The sequence below is a fragment of the Brienomyrus brachyistius genome, chromosome 21 (assembly GCF_023856365.1).
Source record: "Brienomyrus brachyistius isolate T26 chromosome 21, BBRACH_0.4, whole genome shotgun sequence".
Taxonomy (NCBI): domain Eukaryota; kingdom Metazoa; phylum Chordata; class Actinopteri; order Osteoglossiformes; family Mormyridae; genus Brienomyrus; species Brienomyrus brachyistius.
Genome location: NC_064553.1, coordinates 713,232 through 734,299, shown reverse-complemented (window position 1 = coordinate 734,299; position 21,068 = coordinate 713,232). Strand labels below are relative to the sequence as shown.

Genomic DNA, 21,068 nt, shown 5'->3' with positions numbered 1-21,068 from the left:
GAACGCACACCGACCCCACAGGCGCACACACGCATGGGCCTGAACGCACACCGACCTCACAGGCACACACACACAGGCACTGATCATCACCACCACCACCACCACCATCCCCAGCTTGCTGCTGCCCTGCCCACCTGCAAGCCCAGCTCCAGGGCCACATTGAGCAGTGTGATGTCTGGGGGGCTCTCGGCAGGGGTGGCAATCTTGAAGGCATCCTGAGCTAGCTTGAAGATGAGGGAGGAGGAGTGGATGTGCTTCTGGATGGCTTCCAAAACGGTCCGCAGCCTCAGCATGTCCCCTGGGGGCCAAGTCACATGGTCAGAAGTGGGCATGGCTGGGAGAGACAGCACACCCTCCCACGAGTGAAGCCAGAAGGGGTTAGGCTCGGGGAAGGCAGGGTGAGAAGTTGCCGGTTAGGCTCGGGGAAGGCAGGGTGAGAAGTTGCCGGTTAGGCTCGGGGAAGGCAGGGTGAGAAGTTGCCGGTTAGGCTCGGGGAAGGCAGGGTGAGAAGTTGCCGGTTAGGCTCGGGGAAGGCAGGGTGAGAAGTTGCCGGTTAGGCTCGGGGAAGGCAGGGTGAGAAGTTGCCGGTTAGGCTCGGGGAAGGCAGGGTGAGAAGTTGCCGGTTAGGCTCGGGGAAGGCAGGGTGAGAAGTTGCCGGTTAGGCTCGGGGAAGGCAGGGTGAGAAGTTGCCGGTTAGGCTCGGGGAAGGCAGGGTGAGAAGTTGCCGGTTAGGCTCGGGGAAGGCAGGGTGAGAAGTTGCCGGTTAGGCTCGGGGAAGGCAGGGTGAGAAGTTGCCGGTTAGGCTTGGGGAAGGCAGGGTGAGAAGTTGCCGGTTAGGCTTGGGGAAGGCAGGGTGAGCGTGCCGGTTAGGCTTGGGGAAGGCAGGGTGAGAAGTTGCCGGTTAGGCTTGGGGAAGGCAGGGTGAGCGTGCCGGTTAGGCTTGGGGAAGGCAGGGTGAGCGTGCCGGTTAGGCTTGGGGAAGGCAGGGTGAGCGTGCCGGTTAGGCTTGGGGAAGGCAGGGTGAGCGTGCCGGTTAGGCTTGGGGAAGGCAGGGTGAGCGTGCCGGTTAGGCTTGGGGAAGGCAGGGTGAGCGTGCCGGTTAGGCTTGGGGAAGGCAGGGTCAGGCTTAGGTAAAAGTCATGGGGCCGACCTTTGGCGGCAGTCAGCATGGTGGAGGCCAGCTCGCACTGCTGTGACTCCAAGTGGCCCAGTGTGAACCAGCGTGGGTAGCGGCTGGGAACGATGGAGATGCCGTGGTGGGGGTGGCCCACATCGCCTGCGGGGGCTGTGGACTCCAGGACAGGGAGCCTGGGGGGGGGGGGGGGGGGCAGGGAAGAGAAGGTAGTCAGTCTTCTGAGGGAGCACTCAGCAGGGGGGGCTACACCATAACATCTTACGAAGGATTCGGCCGCCTCCCAGTTCAGCCACTAAATGGGGCAAATTGAGTGTCTGACATCCTGGATAGGAGAAACTTCAGAGGGACGAGCAAGTCGCCAGGCAATCAGCAGTACCAGCGTGGGGTGGGTTGGGACCCGGTCTCCCTAAACTCCAAATCGATTCTCCATGACCTGCCCCCCCCCCCCCCCCCCCGTGGGCCCTTCTGTTAATGCCACTTTAAAAATGGGTGCTTTGGAACAGACGAATCGGTAGTGACTGGTCATGTGACAGACAGCGTGACTCACCGCATCGCACGCAGGGCTATCTTGTAGGCCAGGTCAGTGTCGTACGGCAGCAGAGCAGAAAACAGATACTTGGCAAAGGTGTGCATTGGGACACTCTCCCTGTGGATGACCTCACCCAGGCCGCTGAAGGGCCCCCCTGCAGGAACACAAACAGGCTTTATGTCGTCACAGCATGAGAGCCAGCTCAAACATCACCACACACGCTGTCAGCATCACATGGGCCAGTCATGCCTACCAATGGCCTGCAGGGGGCGGCAAAGGGCCCCGATTAAAGGTTCACACACAGCACCTCTGGGGATTTAACAGAATGCATCCTCATTCCATGAGGCCTGCTCTTGGGTTATAAACAATGTGCTGTCAGGAGCAGGAGAGGGTGTGGGGGGGGGGAGGGGGGGCTGGGGGCAGCAAGGGTAGAGCTCAGGTCGGTTTCAGATCAGGGAAGCTGCTTCCCTCCAGGTGGACTGGGGATGGGCCTACCTTCCAGGAGAAGCAGGGAGGGGGGGGGGAGGGGGGGCCTACCTTCCTGGAGAAGCAGGGAGGGGGGGGGGAGGGGGGGCCTACCTTCCAGGAGAAGCAGGGAGGGGGGCCTACCTTCCAGGAGAAGCAGGGAGGGGGGGCCTACCTTCCAGGAGAAGCAGGGAGGGGGGGCCTACCTTCCAGGAGAAGCAGGGAGGGGGGGGCCTACCTTCCAGGAGAAGCAGGGAGGGGGGGCCTACCTTCCAGGAGAAGCAGGGAGGGGGGGCCTACCTTCCAGGAGAAGCAGGGAGGGGGGGCCTACCTTCCAGGAGAAGCAGGGAGGGGGGCCTACCTTCCAGGAGAAGCAGGGAGGGGGGCCTACCTTCCAGGAGAAGCAGGGAGGGGGGGCCTACCTTCCAGGAGAAGCAGGGAGGGGGGCCTACCTTCCAGGAGAAGCAGGGAGGGGGGGCCTACCTTCCAGGAGAAGCAGGGAGGGGGGGCCTACCTTCCAGGAGAAGCAGGGAGGGGGGGCCTACCTTCCAGGAGAAGCAGGGAGGGGGGGCCTACCTTCCAGGAGAAGCAGGGAGGGGGGGCCTACCTTCCAGGAGAAGCAGGGAGGGGGGGCCTACCTTCCAGGAGAAGCAGGGAGGGGGGCCTACCTTCCAGGAGAAGCAGGGAGGGGGGGCCTACCTTCCAGGAGAAGCAGGGAGGGGGGCCTACCTTCCAGGAGAAGCAGGGCCTGCTTGCGCAGCGTCTGCACCAACAGCTCATCCAGCTCCATCTCTTGCAGCCGGGCCACAATCTGCTCCTCGTTGCGACACACCTTGTCCTGCGCATACAGCCCCTCTGGCATGACGCGCTGCTGCCCCATACCCATGAGCGCCACCTCCAGGGCGAGTGCCAGGTATGACTCACTGCCGTCGGGGCAGCCCCACACTGGTACGTGGTGGTACAGGGGGGGCTTGGGCTCAGCATCTGCAAGGAGACGGGGGGTGAACGGGCGGAACATCCTGCCAGCATTACTAACTGCTGGGGGGGGGCAGTGGGGTGTCTACTTTTTTCACCAAACTCATTAGAGCAGGGTCAGAGTTGCCATGGTAACAGTCACTGGCACCAAACCTCAGTCCACAGACCAGTGCAGAGAGAGATGCACACAAGCGCGCGCACACACACGCACAGAGTGCGGACAGAGACCAGTGCGTATGCGTGCATGTGCGATGCCTTACCGCCAGTATCCATGGTGCTGTCGTCCTCTACGCGACAAGTCTCAGTCAGGGTGCCAAAAAGGCAGCCAATGGGGTCCAGGGGGTGGCCCACCCAACCCTCCAGATTGGTGGTGGTGGTTACGCCCCTCTGGAGCAGCTCTGCAACAGGCAGCCAATGATTTAGGCACCTCAAACACATACACATGCAGACCGATTACAGCACATCATACAGACACACACACATTTAATATCCATCATCACTGGAGGACCAGTTAGGTGATGAACTCCATCCATCAGGACCCAGAAGGTGCATTCAAAGCCCGACGAACGGAGCCATATGTCCAAGCGTCTTTGCACCATCCGCATTTTCCTGCTTTTTTGCTACACCACCCATGCAACCACGCAAATCAGATAATGCAGCATATGAATGGCAGAGCGCCGTCACACACTCAGAGAGAATGTCACACAGGAAATGTCACGATATTTTGCTTTTTAATGTCATCATTAATCAGCTGTGCGCTCATTTTTCCCTCTGGGCGCTGACACTAAGGATAAACAGCAGCTCTGTGAGTGCAAGGCTGTGGGGCGGGCGGGGGGACCTCACGCATGCCCCCACAGCCCCCCCCCACACTCTCATGGCCTAATCCCCCCTCCCCCTAGGGCCCGCTCCATGCCACCCCCTCTCTTTCAATGATAGAGGTCAACAGCATCTTCACAGCCACAAAGAGCAGAGACGCTCTCGTCTGAAAAGAAGCAATTCCTGAGAGCCGGCTTTTGTTTTCAGTCAAAAGACGACCTCAGCGGCAAGCAGATACCCAGACCTCACCTTCCCAGGCCTGCTACAGCGTGGAAGCTACACCTGCAACACCTTGGTGGTGAAACCCTTATCAGGATCGGACTGACCTGAGCCCCAATCTGGCCGTGACAGGAACCATGATCTCCTCACTAGAGAGAGATCACCCCTCTCTCTCACTCACACACACACACACACACACACACACACACACACACACACACACACACACACACACACACATAGCCTTCCTTTGTGACAACCCCCTCCTGAAGTGAGGAGACGGGAGTTTTTCTCGAGTGTAATGTAGCGCCAGGCAGACAGGGGGCGCTGTGATGGCCGCGCCTCACCTTTCTTCTGGTGCTTATATATGTCAAGTTGGCGCTGCTGCTGTAGCCGCAGCGTGTTGATGATGGCCACGGCCAGGCGTAGGGCCTCACGCGGGTAGCCATGGGAACGCAGGGCATCCACCCTGGCGCATGCTGTGGGCACGTGGTCTGTAAAGGGAGAGTGTGGGGATTAGGCGGAGGGAGAGAGCCGGAGCCTCACGGGGGCGGGTGGCCCACAGGCGCCAAGCCTCACCCAGCCAGAGTGGCAGGCCCTGCAGGTTGAAGAGCAGGCTCTCGCCCTCACGCTGGTATGACGGGGACATGTAGAAGTCGCTGCTGATGATCCTTTGCAGGTGGCTGTCCTGCCAGTGCAGCTGGCATGCCTCCACTGCACGCGTGAACACTGTCCTCCGGGGCCGCGCCAGAGAGTCTGCGGGGGCACAGCACTCTCTTTCACCAGAATGCTCCGGGGGTCCCTCCCCCCATCAGCCAGTCTGTTCGGCCTGCCCACAACCATCCACATGGGAGAAGAGCCACCCTCTGGCAGGCCACGTGTTCACGACAGGCCAATTACAGCACGGCAGATGGCAGGGGAGGGGGGGGCACACTCGGGTGTTGGGATAGAGGGATGGGGAGGAAAGAGACTGACCCTGGTTCAGACCGCTCTATGGCAGGGCGCCAGTAATGTTAGGATAGGGGAATGGGGAGGAGAGACAGACTGACCCTGGTTCAGACCGCTCTATGGCAGGGCGCCAGTAATGTTAGGATAGGGGAATGGGGAGGAGAGACAGACTGATCCTGGTTCAGACCGCTCTATGGCAGGGCGCCAGTAATGTTAGGATAGGGGAATGGGGAGGAGAGACAGACTGACCCTGGTTCAGACCGCTCTATGGCAGGGCGCCAGTAATGTTAGGATAGGGGAATGGGGAGGAGAGACAGACTGATCCTGGTTCAGACCGCTCTGTGGCAGGGCACCAGTAATGTTAGGATAGGGGAATGGGGAGGAGAGACAGACTGATCCTGGTTCAGACCGCTCTGTGGAAGGGCGCCAGTAATGTTAGGATAGAGGAATGGGGAGGAGAGACAGACTGACCCTGGTTCAGACCGCTCTATGGCAGGGTGTCAGTAATGTTAGGATAGGGGAATGGGGAGGAGAGACAGACTGACCCTGGTTCAGACCGCTCTGTGGCAGGGTGTCAGTAATGTTAGGATAGGGGAATGGGGAGGAGAGACAGACTGACCCTGGTTCAGACCGCTCTATGGCAGGGTGTCAGTAATGTTAGGATAGGGGAATGGGGAGGAGAGACAGACTGACCCTGGTTCAGACCGCTCTATGGCAGGGCGTCAGTAATGTTAGGATAGAGGAATGGGGAGGAGAGACAGACTGACCCTGGTTCAGACCGCTCTATGGCAGGGCGCCAGTAATGTTAGGATAGGGGAATGGGGAGGAGAGACAGACTGACCCTGGTTCAGACCGCTCTATGGCAGGGCGTCAGTAATGTTAGGATAGGGGAATGGGGAGGAGAGACAGACTGACCCTGGTTCAGACCGCTCTGTGGCAGGGCGCCAGTAATGTTAGGATAGGGGAATGGGGAGGAGAGACAGACTGACCCTGGTTCAGACCGCTCTGTGGCAGGGCGCCAGTAATGTTAGGATAGGGGAATGGGGAGGAGAGACAGACTGATCCTGGTTCAGACCGCTCTGTGGCAGGGCGCCAGTAATGTTAGGATAGGGGAATGGGGAGGAGAGACAGACTGATCCTGGTTCAGACCGCTCTGTGGCAGGGCACCAGTAATGTTAGGATAGGGGAATGGGGAGGAGAGACAGACTGATCCTGGTTCAGACCGCTCTATGGCAGGGCGCCAGTAATGTTAGGATAGGGGAATGGGGAGGAGAGACAGACTGACCCTGGTTCAGACCGCTCTATGGCAGGGCGTCAGTAATGTTAGGATAGGGGAATGGGGAGGAGAGACAGACTGACCCTGGTTCAGACCGCTCTATGGCAGGGCGTCAGTAATGTTAGGATAGGGGAATGGGGAGGAGAGACAGACTGATCCTGGTTCAGACCGCTCTATGGCAGGGCGCCAGTAATGTTAGGATAGGGGAATGGGGAGGAGAGACAGACTGATCCTGGTTCAGACCGCTCTGTGGCAGGGCACCAGTAATGTTAGGATAGGGGAATGGGGAGGAGAGACAGACTGATCCTGGTTCAGACCGCTCTGTGGCAGGGCACCAGTAATGTTAGGATAGGGGAATGGGGAGGAGAGACAGACTGACCCTGGTTCAGACCGCTCTGTGGAAGGGCGCCAGTAATGTTAGGATAGAGGAATGGGGAGGAGAGACAGACTGACCCTGGTTCAGACCGCTCTATGGCAGGGTGTCAGTAATGTTAGGATAGGGGAATGGGGAGGAGAGACAGACTGACCCTGGTTCAGACCGCTCTATGGCAGGGCGCCAGTAATGTTAGGATAGGGGAATGGGGAGGAGAGACAGACTGACCCTGGTTCAGACCGCTCTATGGCAGGGCATCAGTAATGTTAGGATAGGGGAATGGGGAGGAGAGACAGACTGACCCTGGTTCAGACCGCTCTATGGCAGGGCGTCAGTAATGTTAGGATAGAGGAATGGGGAGGAGACAGACTGATCCTGGTTCAGACCGCTCTGTGGCAGGGCACCAGTAATGTTAGGATAGGGGAATGGGGAGGAGAGACAGACTGATCCTGGTTCAGACCGCTCTATGGCAGGGCGCCAGTAATGTTAGGATAGGGGAATGGGGAGGAGAGACAGACTGATCCTGGTTCAGACCGCTCTGTGGAAGGGCGTTGGTGATGTTAGGATAGGGGAATGGGGAGGAGAGACAGACTGACCCTGGTTCAGACCGCTCTATGGCAGGGCGTCAGTAATGTTAGGATAGGGGAATGGGGAGGAGAGACAGACTGATCCTGGTTCAGACCGCTCTATGGTAGGGCGTCAGTAATGTTAGGATAGGGGAATGGGGAGGAGAGACAGACTGACCCTGGTTCAGACCGCTCTATGGCAGGGCGTCAGTAATGTTAGGATAGGGGAATGGGGAGGAGAGACAGACTGACCCTGGTTCAGACCGCTCTGTGGAAGGGCGTTGGTGATGTTAGGATAGGGGAATGGGGAGGAGAGACAGACTGATCCTGGTTCAGACCGCTCTGTGGCAGGGTGCCAGTAATGTTAGGATAGGGGAATGGGGAGGAGAGACAGACTGACCCTGGTTCAGACCGCTCTGTGGCAGGGTGCCAGTAATGTTAGGATAGGGAAATGGGGAGGAGAGACAGACTGACCCTGGTTCAGACCGCTCTGTGGAAGGGCGTTGGTGATGTTAGGCAACTCGCTGCCGTAATTCCCATCCTCCAGGGGACACACATCCATGTCACTCCACTTCTTCAGCTGTTTCAGCCAGCCACTCTTCTCCTCACTCTTGCAGTGGGGGTTCAGAACAATGCAGACCCACAAGGCACCTGGGGGGGGCACACCGGGCACGTTAAGATGCAGCCCACTCTATGTGGTCACTGTAAACATGGAGTCTGGCTACCATGTAGCGACAATGACATACACCTTACTTCATACTGATCTAGGGTCAGTTTGTACATTCAGAACCACAAAAGCAACTGCTGCTCTTGGTAAGTAGATGGTACCCAGCATATTTAGCTGTGTGTGTTGGTTGCAGCAAGCCACCCCCCTCCCTCACAAACTGCTAGATCCAGCGGAGCCTTTTTGGTGGTATATCTATGGGGGCATGTGCACGGGTGCGGAGTCAACAGCAGTGCATGTACACGGGGTCCATAAATAGTGGTATGTGTGTATGGTGCAAGTCAACACTATATTCTCAAGACCTGGGCAGGTGGGGGGGGGGGGGGCTTACCCAGCTCGTCCCAGAGCTGCCGGCACTTGTCGGTCATGCCCGTGCCTTGCTGTCTCCACAAAGAGAGGCGTGGGTCGGCCATGAACTGCTCCGTGATGAGCGTCAGCATCCGTGCCCCATTGGAGTCCCGCATGCGCAGCATCTCCCGCACCTGCTCCCGCACACAGAGCAGGCTTGATAAATACAGTGATCTGATAGGCTGGGACTTCAGCCAATTGGACCATCAGGGAGCTAGAGCTACCTTTAATATCAGTAAATTGATGTGATTGAATCTCACACAAGCAAAGACTCCTGGCCACATAGCAGGCATGCAGGTCTCAACCATTGACTGTGACTCTGCATTACAAGCAATTCATTAAAACAGCAGACAGATCCATCGGCATGACATGGGTACCTTCATTCGGCCAGCAAGTACACTATATGGACAAAAGTAATGGGACACTTAGACACTACACCCACAGGAACTTCTATGACATCCCATTCTAAATCCATAGGCATCAATATGGAGTTGGCCCCACTCTTCTGGGAAGGCTTTCCACAACGTTTTGGAGTGGAATTTTTGTCCATTCATCCAGAAGAGCATTTGTGAGGTCAGGCACTGATGTTGGACATGAAGGCCTGGCTCACAATCTTAGTTTTAGTTTATCCCAAAGGTGCTTGATGGGGCTGCCGTCAGGGGTCTCCCCAGGCCAGTCAAGTTCTTCCACACCAAACTCACCCAACCATGTCTTTGTGGACCATGCTTTGTGCACTGGGGCACAGTCACACTGGAGCAGAAAAGGGTCTTCCCCAAACGGTTCCCACAAAGTATGAAATACAGAATGGTCCAAAAGCTAAGCACACTGAAGAGTTCCCTTCACTGGGACTAAGGGGCTGAGCTCCACCCCTGAAAAACAACCCCATGCCCTTATCCCTCCTCCACCAACCTTTACACTTGGCACAACGCAGTGAGGCAGGTAACATTCTTTTGACTGATCTGCCAAATCCAAACTCATCCATCAGACTGCCAGTCAGAGAAGCGTGATTCGGCACTGCACAGAACATGTTTCCACTGCTACAGAGTCCAGAGGCGGTGCGATTTGCACCACTCTATCTGCTGCTTGGCGACGCGAGGCTTGCATGCAGCTGCCCGGCTATGGAAGCTCCTTCCATGAAGCTCCCGGTGCACAGTTGTAGTGCAGCAGTTAATGGCAGAGGAAGCCTGAAACTCTGCACTTACAGAGTCAACAGAGGGTTGGCAGCTTTTACACACTCTGCACGTCAGCCCTCGATCATCCCGCTCTGTTACTTAGTTCTTGTTATTCATAAATATCTGCACTTTACCCTAACACCACTTTTAGGTGATCGTAGAGTATCTAGCAGGGAAGAAATTTCATGGAATGGGGTGCAAAGGCAGCATCCTACGACAGCACCACGCTTAAATTCACTGAGCTCCCCAGAACGACCCAATCTTTCACAGATGTTTGTAAGCCTGACTGCATGGCTACAGGCTTGAATTTATACACCCTTAGCAATGACTTTGAATGAAACACCTGAATTCATCACTTCAGAGGTGTGTCCCATTACTTTTCTCCAAATAATGCATGGGTGATTATGAACCCAAATCTATCCCTATTGGACAGCAACATGCCTAACCAATGGGGGAGGGGGGTGTCCCCTGGACACTCACCTTGGCAAACATGGAGTTGAGCTGCTTGCCTGAGCCGTAATAGCCGCCCTGTGACAGGAACTGCTTGACCTGCTCCCTGACCTGCTCCTCATCCAGGTGCCAGCAGTTGTCATCATCGATACTGGCCCCTGCAGTGGGGTCCGGGGCCCCTAAGAGGAGCAGATAGGCTCCCTATCAGCCAGATCACATAGGTCCCAACACACCATCTGAGCACCACATGGACCATGGCAATGGACAGAGAGGCACAAGGATCGACAGGAGTCACGTGGACAGAGAGGCACAGGCATCGACAGGAGTTACGTGGACAGAGAGACACAGGGATCGACAGGAGTCACGTGGACAGAGAGGCACAGGGATCGACAGGAGTCACGTGGACAGAGAGGCACAGGGATCGACAGGAGTCACGTGGACAGAGAGACACAGGGATCGACAGGAGTCACGTGGACAGAGAGGCACAGGGATCGACAGGAGTCACGTGGACAGAGAGGCACAGGGATCGACAGGAGTCACGTGGACAGAGAGACACAGGGATCGACAGGAGTCACGTGGACAGAGAGACACAGGGATCGACAGGAGTCACGTGGACAGAGAGACACAGGGATCGACAGGCATCGATCACGGGCACAGACAGGAATCATGGGCACAGACATGTATGGGTCATGGACACAGGAACAGACAGGTAGTGATCACAGACTCTCTCACAGCAGTTGTCATTTTGTGACAAGTACAATAGGGGGTCTTAAAGGGTGAGAATGTGAGATGGTCTTTGTGAATGGAGACAGAACCCGACCCTCAGCAGATGGACAGTAACAAGAATAAAGACACGGCGGTGAGAGCTCTGGTGGGCTGCCGGTCACGCCAACGGTCACGCTGCCCTTGGAGCCACACGGCACCACAGCTGCCCACCACAAAGGTCTGGCGGGACCTGGGGGAGTCCCAGAGAGGGGTCCATTCAGGAGATCACCCTGGGCGGCGTGCTGAAGACGACGCGGCCCATGGCTGGATATCCAAACGAGTAAGTATGGCTGTGCCCCAGCCCTGGAGGCATCTGCTTGGGCCTCAGTTCCTCTGCTGATGGACAAGAGGAACCTCCTCATGGTCTGGGGGCTTCTCAGCATGCTACATGTTAACACGCAGCCAAAAGCTGGGGCACAGCATACACTCAGTAAAGAGGTTCTATTGCACATTCCACAGGTGGGGCCTTGTCCCTTTAGCAGTTTAGCTGGACCTGAGCCAGATGGGAACACCCTGAAGCTCTCAGCCCACCCCAGGCAAAGCTCCTTCCTGAGAGGCAGACCCAACCCGGCCATCCGTGTCGACCATAAGCAGCAGGAAAGCAGAGAGACTGTTTCAGCTTCAGGGGCATGGGCGTTCCTTCACATGGGGACCGGGCGCACACGGGCACTGAACCACACCCAAATAACTCCAGAATCTTTTGGAAAACAAGCGGCACCTTCCCGGGGCACCTGACTGCACCCCACACCGGCCTTCCATCCTCTTACCGTGGACTTGGTTGATTTCCGAGTTAGAGGACAGGATCTCGTCGGCCAGCTTCTGGGCCGTAGGGAGGACCTCCGTGTGGTGTGCGGTGATCAGATACTGAACAAACTTCTGCAGCTGGTCACGGTTCATCTGGAAGAGCGTCTCGGAAATGGGCAGACGCAGTTTGACCTGGTCGGGCTTGCGGATCCGATACAGGGAGAGCGCCACCACGTGAGCGCAATAGAAAATGTCGCGGTTGCCACAGCCGCAGGTAACGGAGGTGATCTTGCAGCGGTCGAAGCTGATGGCCACCTTGTGTGTGGTCTCGGGCTCCGCCTGGGATGCCGGCTCTGTTACCGTCCCGCTGAGGTGGAACCCTGCATGGATGAAGAAGAGAAGCCCGGTGAGTGAGGTTGCGCACACAGAGGCCCGGAGGTTTGGGCCAGAGAGACATAAGAGCGAAGATGCAGGCCAGCGAACACACAGCCGGTTGGTGTCACCACAAGACCAGGATGGGGACAGTGACTGAGCAGGGAAGCAGGGCTGAGGCCAACAGCGAAGCCAGATAGCGAAGGTTTCAGCTGAGCCCCTCATCGCGAGGCCCTGCTCCTGCCAACATGCTGACGACTCCCACTTCCTGACACAAAATTCATTTTAAGAAAATTAAATCTTAATGCAAACCAGGCTCGGCGATGGATAGTTTTCCACAGAGACTAAGGGATGATCAGCAGCGCTACTCAGACAGCTGGAGGGGTTCTAACAGATCCAACGTTTCATTTTTTCATGCTTTCATATTTCTGTTTCCAAAAAAAAAAAATGTACGTGTGTATGTTGGGGGGGGGGGCTGGATGACTATACATCATCTATTCTAATTTTAAATTAAAATATTGCATATCATTTATACATATAATTAAATGCATGTAAGACATCATCCAGGGAGAGAAAACAAAATGAATGAAATGAATGATGGAAAAGATTCAAAAGGAAGAAGAGGACAAAAGTATAAGTGAGCAGAGCACAGAGTCAGACAGCGGTGTGGCCGTGATTAACACCCCGCCACGCGCGCTGAACACAGCCCAGACGAGGGGGGAAAAGAGCTGCTCGGGGCGAGGGGGGAAAGAGCTGCTCCGGGCGAGGGGGGAAAAGAGCTGCTCGGGGCGAGGGGGGAAAAGAGCTGCTCCGGGCGAGGGGGGAAAAGAGCTGCTCCGGGCGAGGGGGGAAAAGAGCTGCTCCGGGCGAGGGGGGAAAAGAGCTGCTCCGGGCGAGGGGGGAAAAGAGCTGCTCCGGGCGAGGGGGGAAAGGAGCTGCTCGGGGCGAGGGGGGAAAGAGCTGCTCCGGGCGAGGGGGGAAAGAGCTGCTCCGGGCGAGGGGGGAAAAGAGCTGCTCCGGGCGAGGGGGGGAAAAGAGCTGCTCGGGGCGAGGGGGGAAAGAGCTGCTCCGGGCGAGGGGGGAAAGAGCTGCTCGGGGCGAGGGGGGAAAAGAGCTGCTCCGGGCGAGGGGGGAAAGAGCTGCTCGGGGCGAGGGGGGAAAAGAGCTGCTCGGGGCGAGGGGGGAAAAGAGCTGCTCCGGGCGAGGGGGGAAAAGAGCTGCTCGGGGCGAGGGGGGAAAGAGCTGCTCCGGGCGAGGGGGGAAAGGAGCTGCTCGGGGCGAGGGGGGAAAGAGCTGCTCCGGGCGAGGGGGGAAAAGAGCTGCTCCGGGCGAGGGGGGAAAAGAGCTGCTCCGGGCGAGGGGGGAAAAGAGCTGCTCCGGGCGAGGGGGGAAAAGAGCTGCTCCGGGCGAGGGGGGAAAAGAGCTGCTCGGGGCGAGGGGGGAAAGAGCTGCTCCGGGCGAGGGGGGAAAGAGCTGCTCCGGGCGAGGGGGGAAAGAGCTGCTCCGGGCGAGGGGGGAAAGAGCTGCTCCGGGCGAGGGGGGAAAAGAGCTGCTCCGGGCGAGGGGGGAAAGAGCTGCTCCGGGCGAGGGGGGAAAGAGCTGCTCCGGGCGAGGGGGGAAAGAGCTGCTCCGGGGCGAGGGGGGAAAGAGCTGCTCGGGGCGAGGGGGGAAAAGAGCTGCTCCGGGCGAGGGGGGAAAGAGCTGCTCGGGGCGAGGGGGGAAAAGAGCTGCTCGGGGCGAGGGGGGGAAAGAGCTGCTCGGGGCGAGGGGGGGAAAGAGCTGCTCGGGGCGAGGGGGGAAAGAGCTGCTCCGGGCGAGGGGGGAAAGAGCTGCTCCGGGCGAGGGGGGGAAAGAGCTGCTCGGGGCGAGGGGGGAAAGAGCTGCTCCGGGCGAGGGGGGAAAGAGCTGCTCGGGGCGAGGGGGGAAAGAGCTGCTCCGGGCGAGGGGGGGAAAGAGCTGCTCGGGGCGAGGGGGGAAAGAGCTGCTCGGGGCGAGGGGGGAAAGAGCTGCTCGGGGCGAGGGGGGAAAGAGCTGCTCGGGGCGAGGGGGGAAAGAGCTGCTCCGGGCGAGGGGGGAAAGAGCTGCTCCGGGCGAGGGGGGAAAAGAGCTGCTCCGGGCGAGGGGGGAAAGAGCTGCTCGGGGCGAGGGGGGAAAGAGCTGCTCGGGGCGAGGGGGGAAAGAGCTGCTCCGGGCGAGGGGGGAAAGAGCTGCTCCGGGCGAGGGGGGAAAAGAGCTGCTCCGGGCGAGGGGGGAAAGAGCTGCTCGGGGCGAGGGGGGAAAGAGCTGCTCGGGGCGAGGGGGGAAAGAGCTGCTCGGGGCGAGGGGGGAAAGAGCTGCTCGGGGCTTTTATGGTGGTGCTTGAGCAGTTTAGGGCAGTAATTAAAGGGAAATTTTCCAGCTAATTTCAGAAACATTTAAAGGCATTAAAGAATAAAGGGGCCTGGAGGAGGCGCTGTACACATCATGTGCAGCAAAGATGGGGGGGGGGGGGCTGCCGGGGCTCCACACGGGCAGAACGGAACACAAAGTCAACACCGACAGCCTCATGGCCTTTGTGCTTGCATTTGTACTCATCTGTACTCAGTAGCCCAGCTCCCATAGGCAGGAGGGTGCCCTCTGGAGGTGGAGGGGATGGCTGCAGGCAGGCAGGCAGGCAGACAGACAGACACACACACACACACACACACACACACACACACACACACACACACACACACACACACAGGGTTCAGGGGGGTCAGGGAAGCTAATAAGCATGTGTAACGCCGTCTGCACTGCTGCCAAATCCCACTAAAGGCTTTTCCAGACAAATTCAGGGGAGACGAGCCCCCTCCCCCTCCCCTCTTCAAGGAATCTGACTCCCAATTTGGTGCCAAAGCCTTTCAGGGTCGGCCAAAGCGCAGGGAGTTATGGGGGTGTCTGTTTTCATCCTGATAAAAGGAGCGGGACTGGGGCTTCCCTCATGCGCTGTGAATGACTCACCGCACAAAGCAGAGTTCAAAGTACATTTGCTGACAATAAAATAAAAATCAAAAACACACCAGACAAGGAAGCTGGGCTTTGAAACACAGCAAAAGTGCAGAGATCCCAGCGCTCAGGAATCACGCCTAAAGCCTGAAAACAGATGCCTGCTGTACAAGGACACCCTCATCTGGTGAGGCACACGCACACCCCCAAGACATGTATCACAGGGCCTGGCAGCGACCAGCTTGGACAAAGCGGTCAGACGGTGACCTCCATCAGCCTTCGACAAAGCCACTTTCAGACTGGAGACAGCCCAGCCGCCCCCCAAAGGGGATCCCAGCCCCCAGGACTCACTCCTCGGTCTGCTCTCCTTATCAGTCGAAGGCTCGGCAGACATGAGCTGCCACACGCCGGGTGGCCAGCAGAGGGCGGGGCTGAGTCACTGAGGGTCAGGCCGCCTGCTCGCTTACAATCTTCAATGCCATTTGTGAGATTCGATAGACAGTGTCGCACGGGCCAGCTGCACGGCTGCGAAACCTGAGGATGGAGCACCCAGAGGAGTGCCAAGAAGCATTCGAGAGGAAAGATCGATCTGGGAACCAGGACAGTGACCGGGCGGTGTTTGAAACAGCAGTGTGTGTGTGTGTGTGTGTGTGTGTGTGTGTGGGGGGGGGGGCTATCCCGTCACAGCCCGACCGTTCATTACTGGCCACAGGGAAGGAGCTCAGCTGCACCCCCTAGCCACGATTCAGCATAACTGCTGATGGCATGTGACAGTCATCACCACTGTCCATCCAAACAAATGGGAACCTCTGATGGAGGTCTGGGGAAGGCAGTCATTATGGGGGGGGGGGAATTCTTGGGGATACTTGACTCACCCACATATGACAATGGCCCCATGGAAAGGGGGCATCTGCTGCTGATCGGTCTGAAGCCCCCCCTCCCCCAAGAAGCGATGTCCACTTTGTGCAGGGGAGGGGGAGGGGGCTGCGGCCGCAGGCAGTGCAAGCAGTGCCACTGTCAGCTGCAGAAAGCCTGTTGTGATAAAGCTCACAGGACACAGCCCTGGGGGAGGACTGGGGGGAATAGTGAGGGCAGGGAGGCCGTCACTGCCAGAGGGAGGGGGGACGCAGAGCTATATCCATGCAGCAGACTGCCTGCTACGCTGCAGGTGGGTAAAGGGACCCAGCTTAGTGCTGACTCAAGGGTGTCACTGCCCCAGATGAGGCCCAGAGTGGGCACTGCCTAATGCAGCCAGAGGGTCGAGAGAGTGGGAGGACCCGAGCTGCACTGGGGGTCCCACCTCAGCAGCCCCCTCCTGAAGGCCCTACAGATCCAACTGCACCATCTGCTCCTCTACTGGACTCCACCCACCAGAGAGACGACCCACCAATCACAGCGTGGTCCCACGCAGCTCCAGGCCCTTCATAGGCAATCACGTGTGGAGGCAGGGCTGAGCACAGTGCAGCCCACAGCAGCCCATCCCCCCCCTCCATCTGCTGCAGCAGCATTACAGCTAATGTGGGAGTGTGGGAAAGCAGATAGCACATGGCACAGAAAGTAGTGAGCAAGTGGGCTCATACACAGACAGACAGACAGACAGACAGATGACACAGAGGGATACACACAGGCACACACAGATGGACGGACAGACAGACAGACAGGCAGGCAGACAGACATGCACCCAGACAGACAGACAGGCAGACAGACATGCACCCAGACAGACAGACATGCACACAGACAGACAGGCAGACAGACAGATGACACAGAGGGATACACACAGGCACACACAGATGGACAGACAGGTTGTGAAGATGGCCGCTGTAGGCTGACTGTTCCGTCCACATCCGCTCTATCCCTCACTGCAGTCATCTTGAAACACCTCCCTCCGTGAAGTGACCCCCTGCACTATTCAGGCGTAGCCCTGCTGTGTCATGCATTGTCAGTGTTCCTGCTGCATTTGGATCGACTGTAATCTGGGTGACTGCCCCCCCCCTCCCCCACCTACATCTCACACGGCTGTCCCCGGACTGGCATGCAGCACGGCCCGGCCCCCGTGCCCTTAATCTGCCCATGACCTGCTTTATTCCCCTGCGCTGGCTGCACGCTGGGCCCCCATTCATCGGCCCCTTTGTTTTCCCAGGGCCCCGTCTAGGCCTCAGGCAGGGGCCTGGGCTGCCATTGTCCCCCACAATGGGCAAGCAGCGGCGAGCAGGCGTCAGCTTGGAAGCGGGACCCTGGACACTGCTGGGGCATTGGGAAGGGGGGTGGGGCAGACAGAGGAGGCTGAAAGGGAGGCTGGGGGGGGCGGGGGCAGACGTGGAGCACTGGACAAGGGCTTCAGGGAGAGCTCATCAGCGCAAAGGAAGCAGGGTACAGGGAAGGGAGACTCGCAGACACCGGCACCAAGGAAGCAGGAAGTGGCCGGGACTCTGCAGTGGTATGAACACCAGCCGCGACTGTGCCACCCTCCCAGTACAGAGAGGAAGCACAGGCCCATTTATACACAGCAGCCACTGCTGCGTCAGCGAGCCCACCCACAGAGTCCGCAAACATGCAGCTCCTACGCAGCTAGAGAGAGAGCGGGCAGTGCACAGGGGAAACAAGCTCCAATCCCACAGCAATGGGTAAAACCACAAACTAGGGGCTCTACAAGGACTCCGGAAACAGGAGCTTGGAAGAGGGGTATAGGTGAGAGCCTGGGGAATGTGGTACTGCCTTTCAAACAGCAGTGGGGGGGGGGGGGGGGGGGGCGCTGGATTTGCATCTCATTTTCAGAAAGCGTATTGTACAGTATGACTGACGGGTCCTTGGAAAGGCCACAGACAGCATGGGGGGGGGCACACTCCTAAATGCTACAAGGTTCATCTTGAACTCTACCAGCAAAGGGACCCTTTCTCCCGAAACATCGGACGCCATAGAGGCGGCGCCCGACCTCATGGTGACGGACGTGGGGGGCGCTGTCATGTCGGGGGCAGTGCAGGTGTCAAACGCTGGCACTCAGCATCTCGGCACATTTTTTACCTTCATACAACATGACCCTATACTGTACTGGCACGGTGTCATGGTTTACTCTGCTGTGCTTTGATGCTGTATTTAGGATGGATTGTTTACGTTTCAATACCTGGCTGCAACTAAATTTCCTGTAGTGGGATAATAAATTAGACTTGATCCCACCCAAACCACCCCCCCCCCTCGCTGGGTCTCGCCTAGAGGGAATCGGTCAAATGCCTACCCGCCCTGTAACTCCAGTCTCCAGGTGCCCCTCACCAGGAAGCACCAACCACCTAGAGCAATGGGGTGGGAGTGGGGGGGAGTAGCATGTGCCCCCACATTCCACCAAAGAAAGGATTAATTCATCCATAACATAAACCAATGCATTTAAAACCATATACTGGGGAGAGGCCTGTGATTCCGGGAGGGGGGCACCTTTGATATACAGGTCTAATTTGCACAGTTTTCATTTAAAGACACTTTGGACAAAGGGTGTGAATCTGTCCGATATGCAGCAGTGCTGTGCCGTGAATGGCTGATCCTTCCCTCCCCAGTCTCGTTTGAATGCCCCACACACAGGCTGCACCTCTAAACCATGCTCTGCTTCATGGGGGTCCCCCCCCCCCACGCACACGGAAATGGAACCAGGCTGGATGATGGGAATACAAACAGCAGTCCTACATACAAAGGTCCTCAAGGTCTATGCATCTTAGTTATTTACAGAGACCAGTTTTACTTTAATCTAATAATATCTGTCCTGCTTTAAAGTGCGTGTGAAGGCTGCAGAGCACAGCCACAACGGCACAGACACGCGGGCTCCCTGCCGCGTGATGCTCTTAAGGGCCTAGTGAAACCTGCCTCCCCATGTGAGGTCGACTGGGGTAGAGGAAGATGCCGCAGTGCATTGTGGGCTGGTAGCCCATCAGAACAGCCTCCCTGTACCTAGGCTGGGGCGAGACGGTGAAGGCAGCCGAGTGAGTCATGGTGCAAAGGAAGAGCAACAAAGTTCACACTCCATGGGTGTCAGTCGTCACGTCGCTGTGCTGTTCACACTCCATGGATGCCAGTCGTCACGTCGCTGTGCTGTTCACACTCCATGGATGTCAGTCGTCACGTCGCTGTTCACACTCCATGGATGTCAGTCGTCACGTCGCTGTTCACACTCCATGGATGTCAGTCGTCACGTCGCTGTTCACACTCCATGGATGTCAGTCGTCACGTCGCTGCGCTGTTCACACTCCATGGCTGTCAGTCGTCACGTCGCTGTTCACATTCCATCTTCCAGTCTTCATATTGCTGCAGCGTTCACACTCCACAGATGTCAGTAGTCACATCGCAGCGCTGTTCACACAACATGACTTGTCGGCTTATGAATAGAAATATTTAATTGTTTAATGTTTAATTGGATATGGCCCACCCCGCTGCATTGTCTGAGGGTGGGGTAAGAGGATGGACTTGCAGCTGAACCACGGAGTAGCATTAACCAGGAAATGGCAGTCCGGAAAGCTCCATGGATGTTATTTATCCTGGGCAGCTCTTACACATGTCTCCCTGGCAGCCTGGTCCTGCTGGGCCACAACTCACAGTTCCCTCAAAACATCCATAGCACGCCAGTGTCTCCCTGAGTCACGTCGGAGGGGGGGGGGGGGTGGACAATGAGGGCACAAAACTCCAATCAAAGTGATTATTTGCCAGGGAACTCTTCAATCACCCTCCATTCAAAGGCCAGCACGGGAACCTGCGAGATGGAGCCGTGAACATTCCTGACATTACTCTGGGAATTAAAGCCCCAGTAGGGAGGCGAAACACTGGCCTCTGGGGCCTGCCAGGGGCCGCACTGTTTAACCCCACTGGGTGGTTTGACTCCACTCAGCTGGATCAGCAGTCCGGGTCACACATGTGTTCTGGAGGACACAGTGACTCCCAAGTCACAGTGCAAGCCTGCACGCTTCACAAGGCCACTTGGTCATCCGGGGGTTGAGTTGTGTGAGGGGGTTTTGCCGTCATCACCACCTCCTGAGAGTATCTTGGAGTGGCAACACTGATGTCGAGGGGGGGCCACCATCCGTAAGACTACAACTGGGAGGGACAGAAGCCGAACTGTGCTCAGACCAGCTCCCAGCTACAACGCACATTAATCACAGCCCAGCCCCCATCGTGGTGTGGCCCCGCCCCCCAGACTAATGAAGGAGGGGCTGCAGGCGGCTGCTTTATGCTGGCTTACCCCCCACCCCAGCAGGCATCTGTCCATTCAACCGTCTACCACCGGCTGCCTAATGGCCCAGATCAGCAGGGCCATGTGGGGGGGAGAGGGACCCCATGCTCTACACCAGATCCAGACCCTGACGATCGGAAGCCAAATCCACAGTTTTGACATAAGTTATGTGGGCCTGATATGAGCAATGCAGGAGGCCTATTCATTACATAGTTATTATACTGTTAGTTTATGCCTTTTGCTTTCCAGTAACTTATGACGATGTAGACATATACAGGCATACAGGCGCGCACACACGCACACACACACACGCACACGCACACGCACACACACACACACACACACACACACACACGATACACAGGATGCCATGGGGTTAGGGTTAGTGTGAGGGGTTTAGTCGGGGGGCAGGGTGCCGTGGGGTGTGGCGTCAGGATACTGTCAGTGGGCCCGCTGAAGGTCACAGCTGAGAACTCAGTACAGCACTGGAATACCGCTATGGGGTTGAATGACAGCTTCTGCCAGGTAGATTGACAGTCCTGACAAATGGGTGATGCGGAGTCATAGGCAGAGGAGCCTCCCCCAGCCACCCACCCCACACACAGCCATCCCTGCGCTGACTCCGAGCTCCACACTAGGCCCCTGCATCCCATCTTCAGCGTCACTGTACCCGAGTGCCAGCGAGTGAAACGCTGTCTGAGAGATGACATGGCTTTACAGCTCCCCTTACAGCTTACCTCTGTCCTGGAGGTGGGGAGGGGAGGGTGCACACACACATGGTCGGTCCCCAGCCCTGCCTAAAACAAGGCCTTGCCTACTGCAGAGCACCTTCCAAAATTAATTAAGAGGCTCCTTTAATCTAATTAGGCCCTGGCTGCATTCGGAGTCTGGGCCCCGAGCCGCCACACGGGGAATCAGCTAATTGAGCTGCACCCGTGGCTGCTTATATATTCATAATGGGCCAAACTGTGGCCATCTGTGGGCCCGGCAACTCACCGCAAGTAATGCGACCGGCGCA

The 21,068-nt window shown here is 57.5% G+C and overlaps 1 protein-coding gene across 1 annotated transcript in view; it reads right to left on the bottom strand.

The window, feature by feature from the left end:
• Window positions 1–21,068, bottom strand: part of zswim5 (zinc finger, SWIM-type containing 5) — a 31,401-nt gene that overhangs the window by 2,649 nt on the left and 7,684 nt on the right. Inside the window, exons 2-12 of the mRNA XM_048989622.1 lie at window positions 11,529–11,885; window positions 10,027–10,175; window positions 8,358–8,508; window positions 7,777–7,953; window positions 4,719–4,895; window positions 4,487–4,633; window positions 3,365–3,502; window positions 2,859–3,113; window positions 1,683–1,818; window positions 1,151–1,308; window positions 135–298 (exon numbers count right to left, since the gene is read on the bottom strand). Coding sequence (XP_048845579.1) covers window positions 135–298; window positions 1,151–1,308; window positions 1,683–1,818; window positions 2,859–3,113; window positions 3,365–3,502; window positions 4,487–4,633; window positions 4,719–4,895; window positions 7,777–7,953; window positions 8,358–8,508; window positions 10,027–10,175; window positions 11,529–11,885 — 2,009 coding nt within the window. The remainder of the gene's footprint in view (window positions 1–134; window positions 299–1,150; window positions 1,309–1,682; window positions 1,819–2,858; window positions 3,114–3,364; window positions 3,503–4,486; window positions 4,634–4,718; window positions 4,896–7,776; window positions 7,954–8,357; window positions 8,509–10,026; window positions 10,176–11,528; window positions 11,886–21,068) is intronic.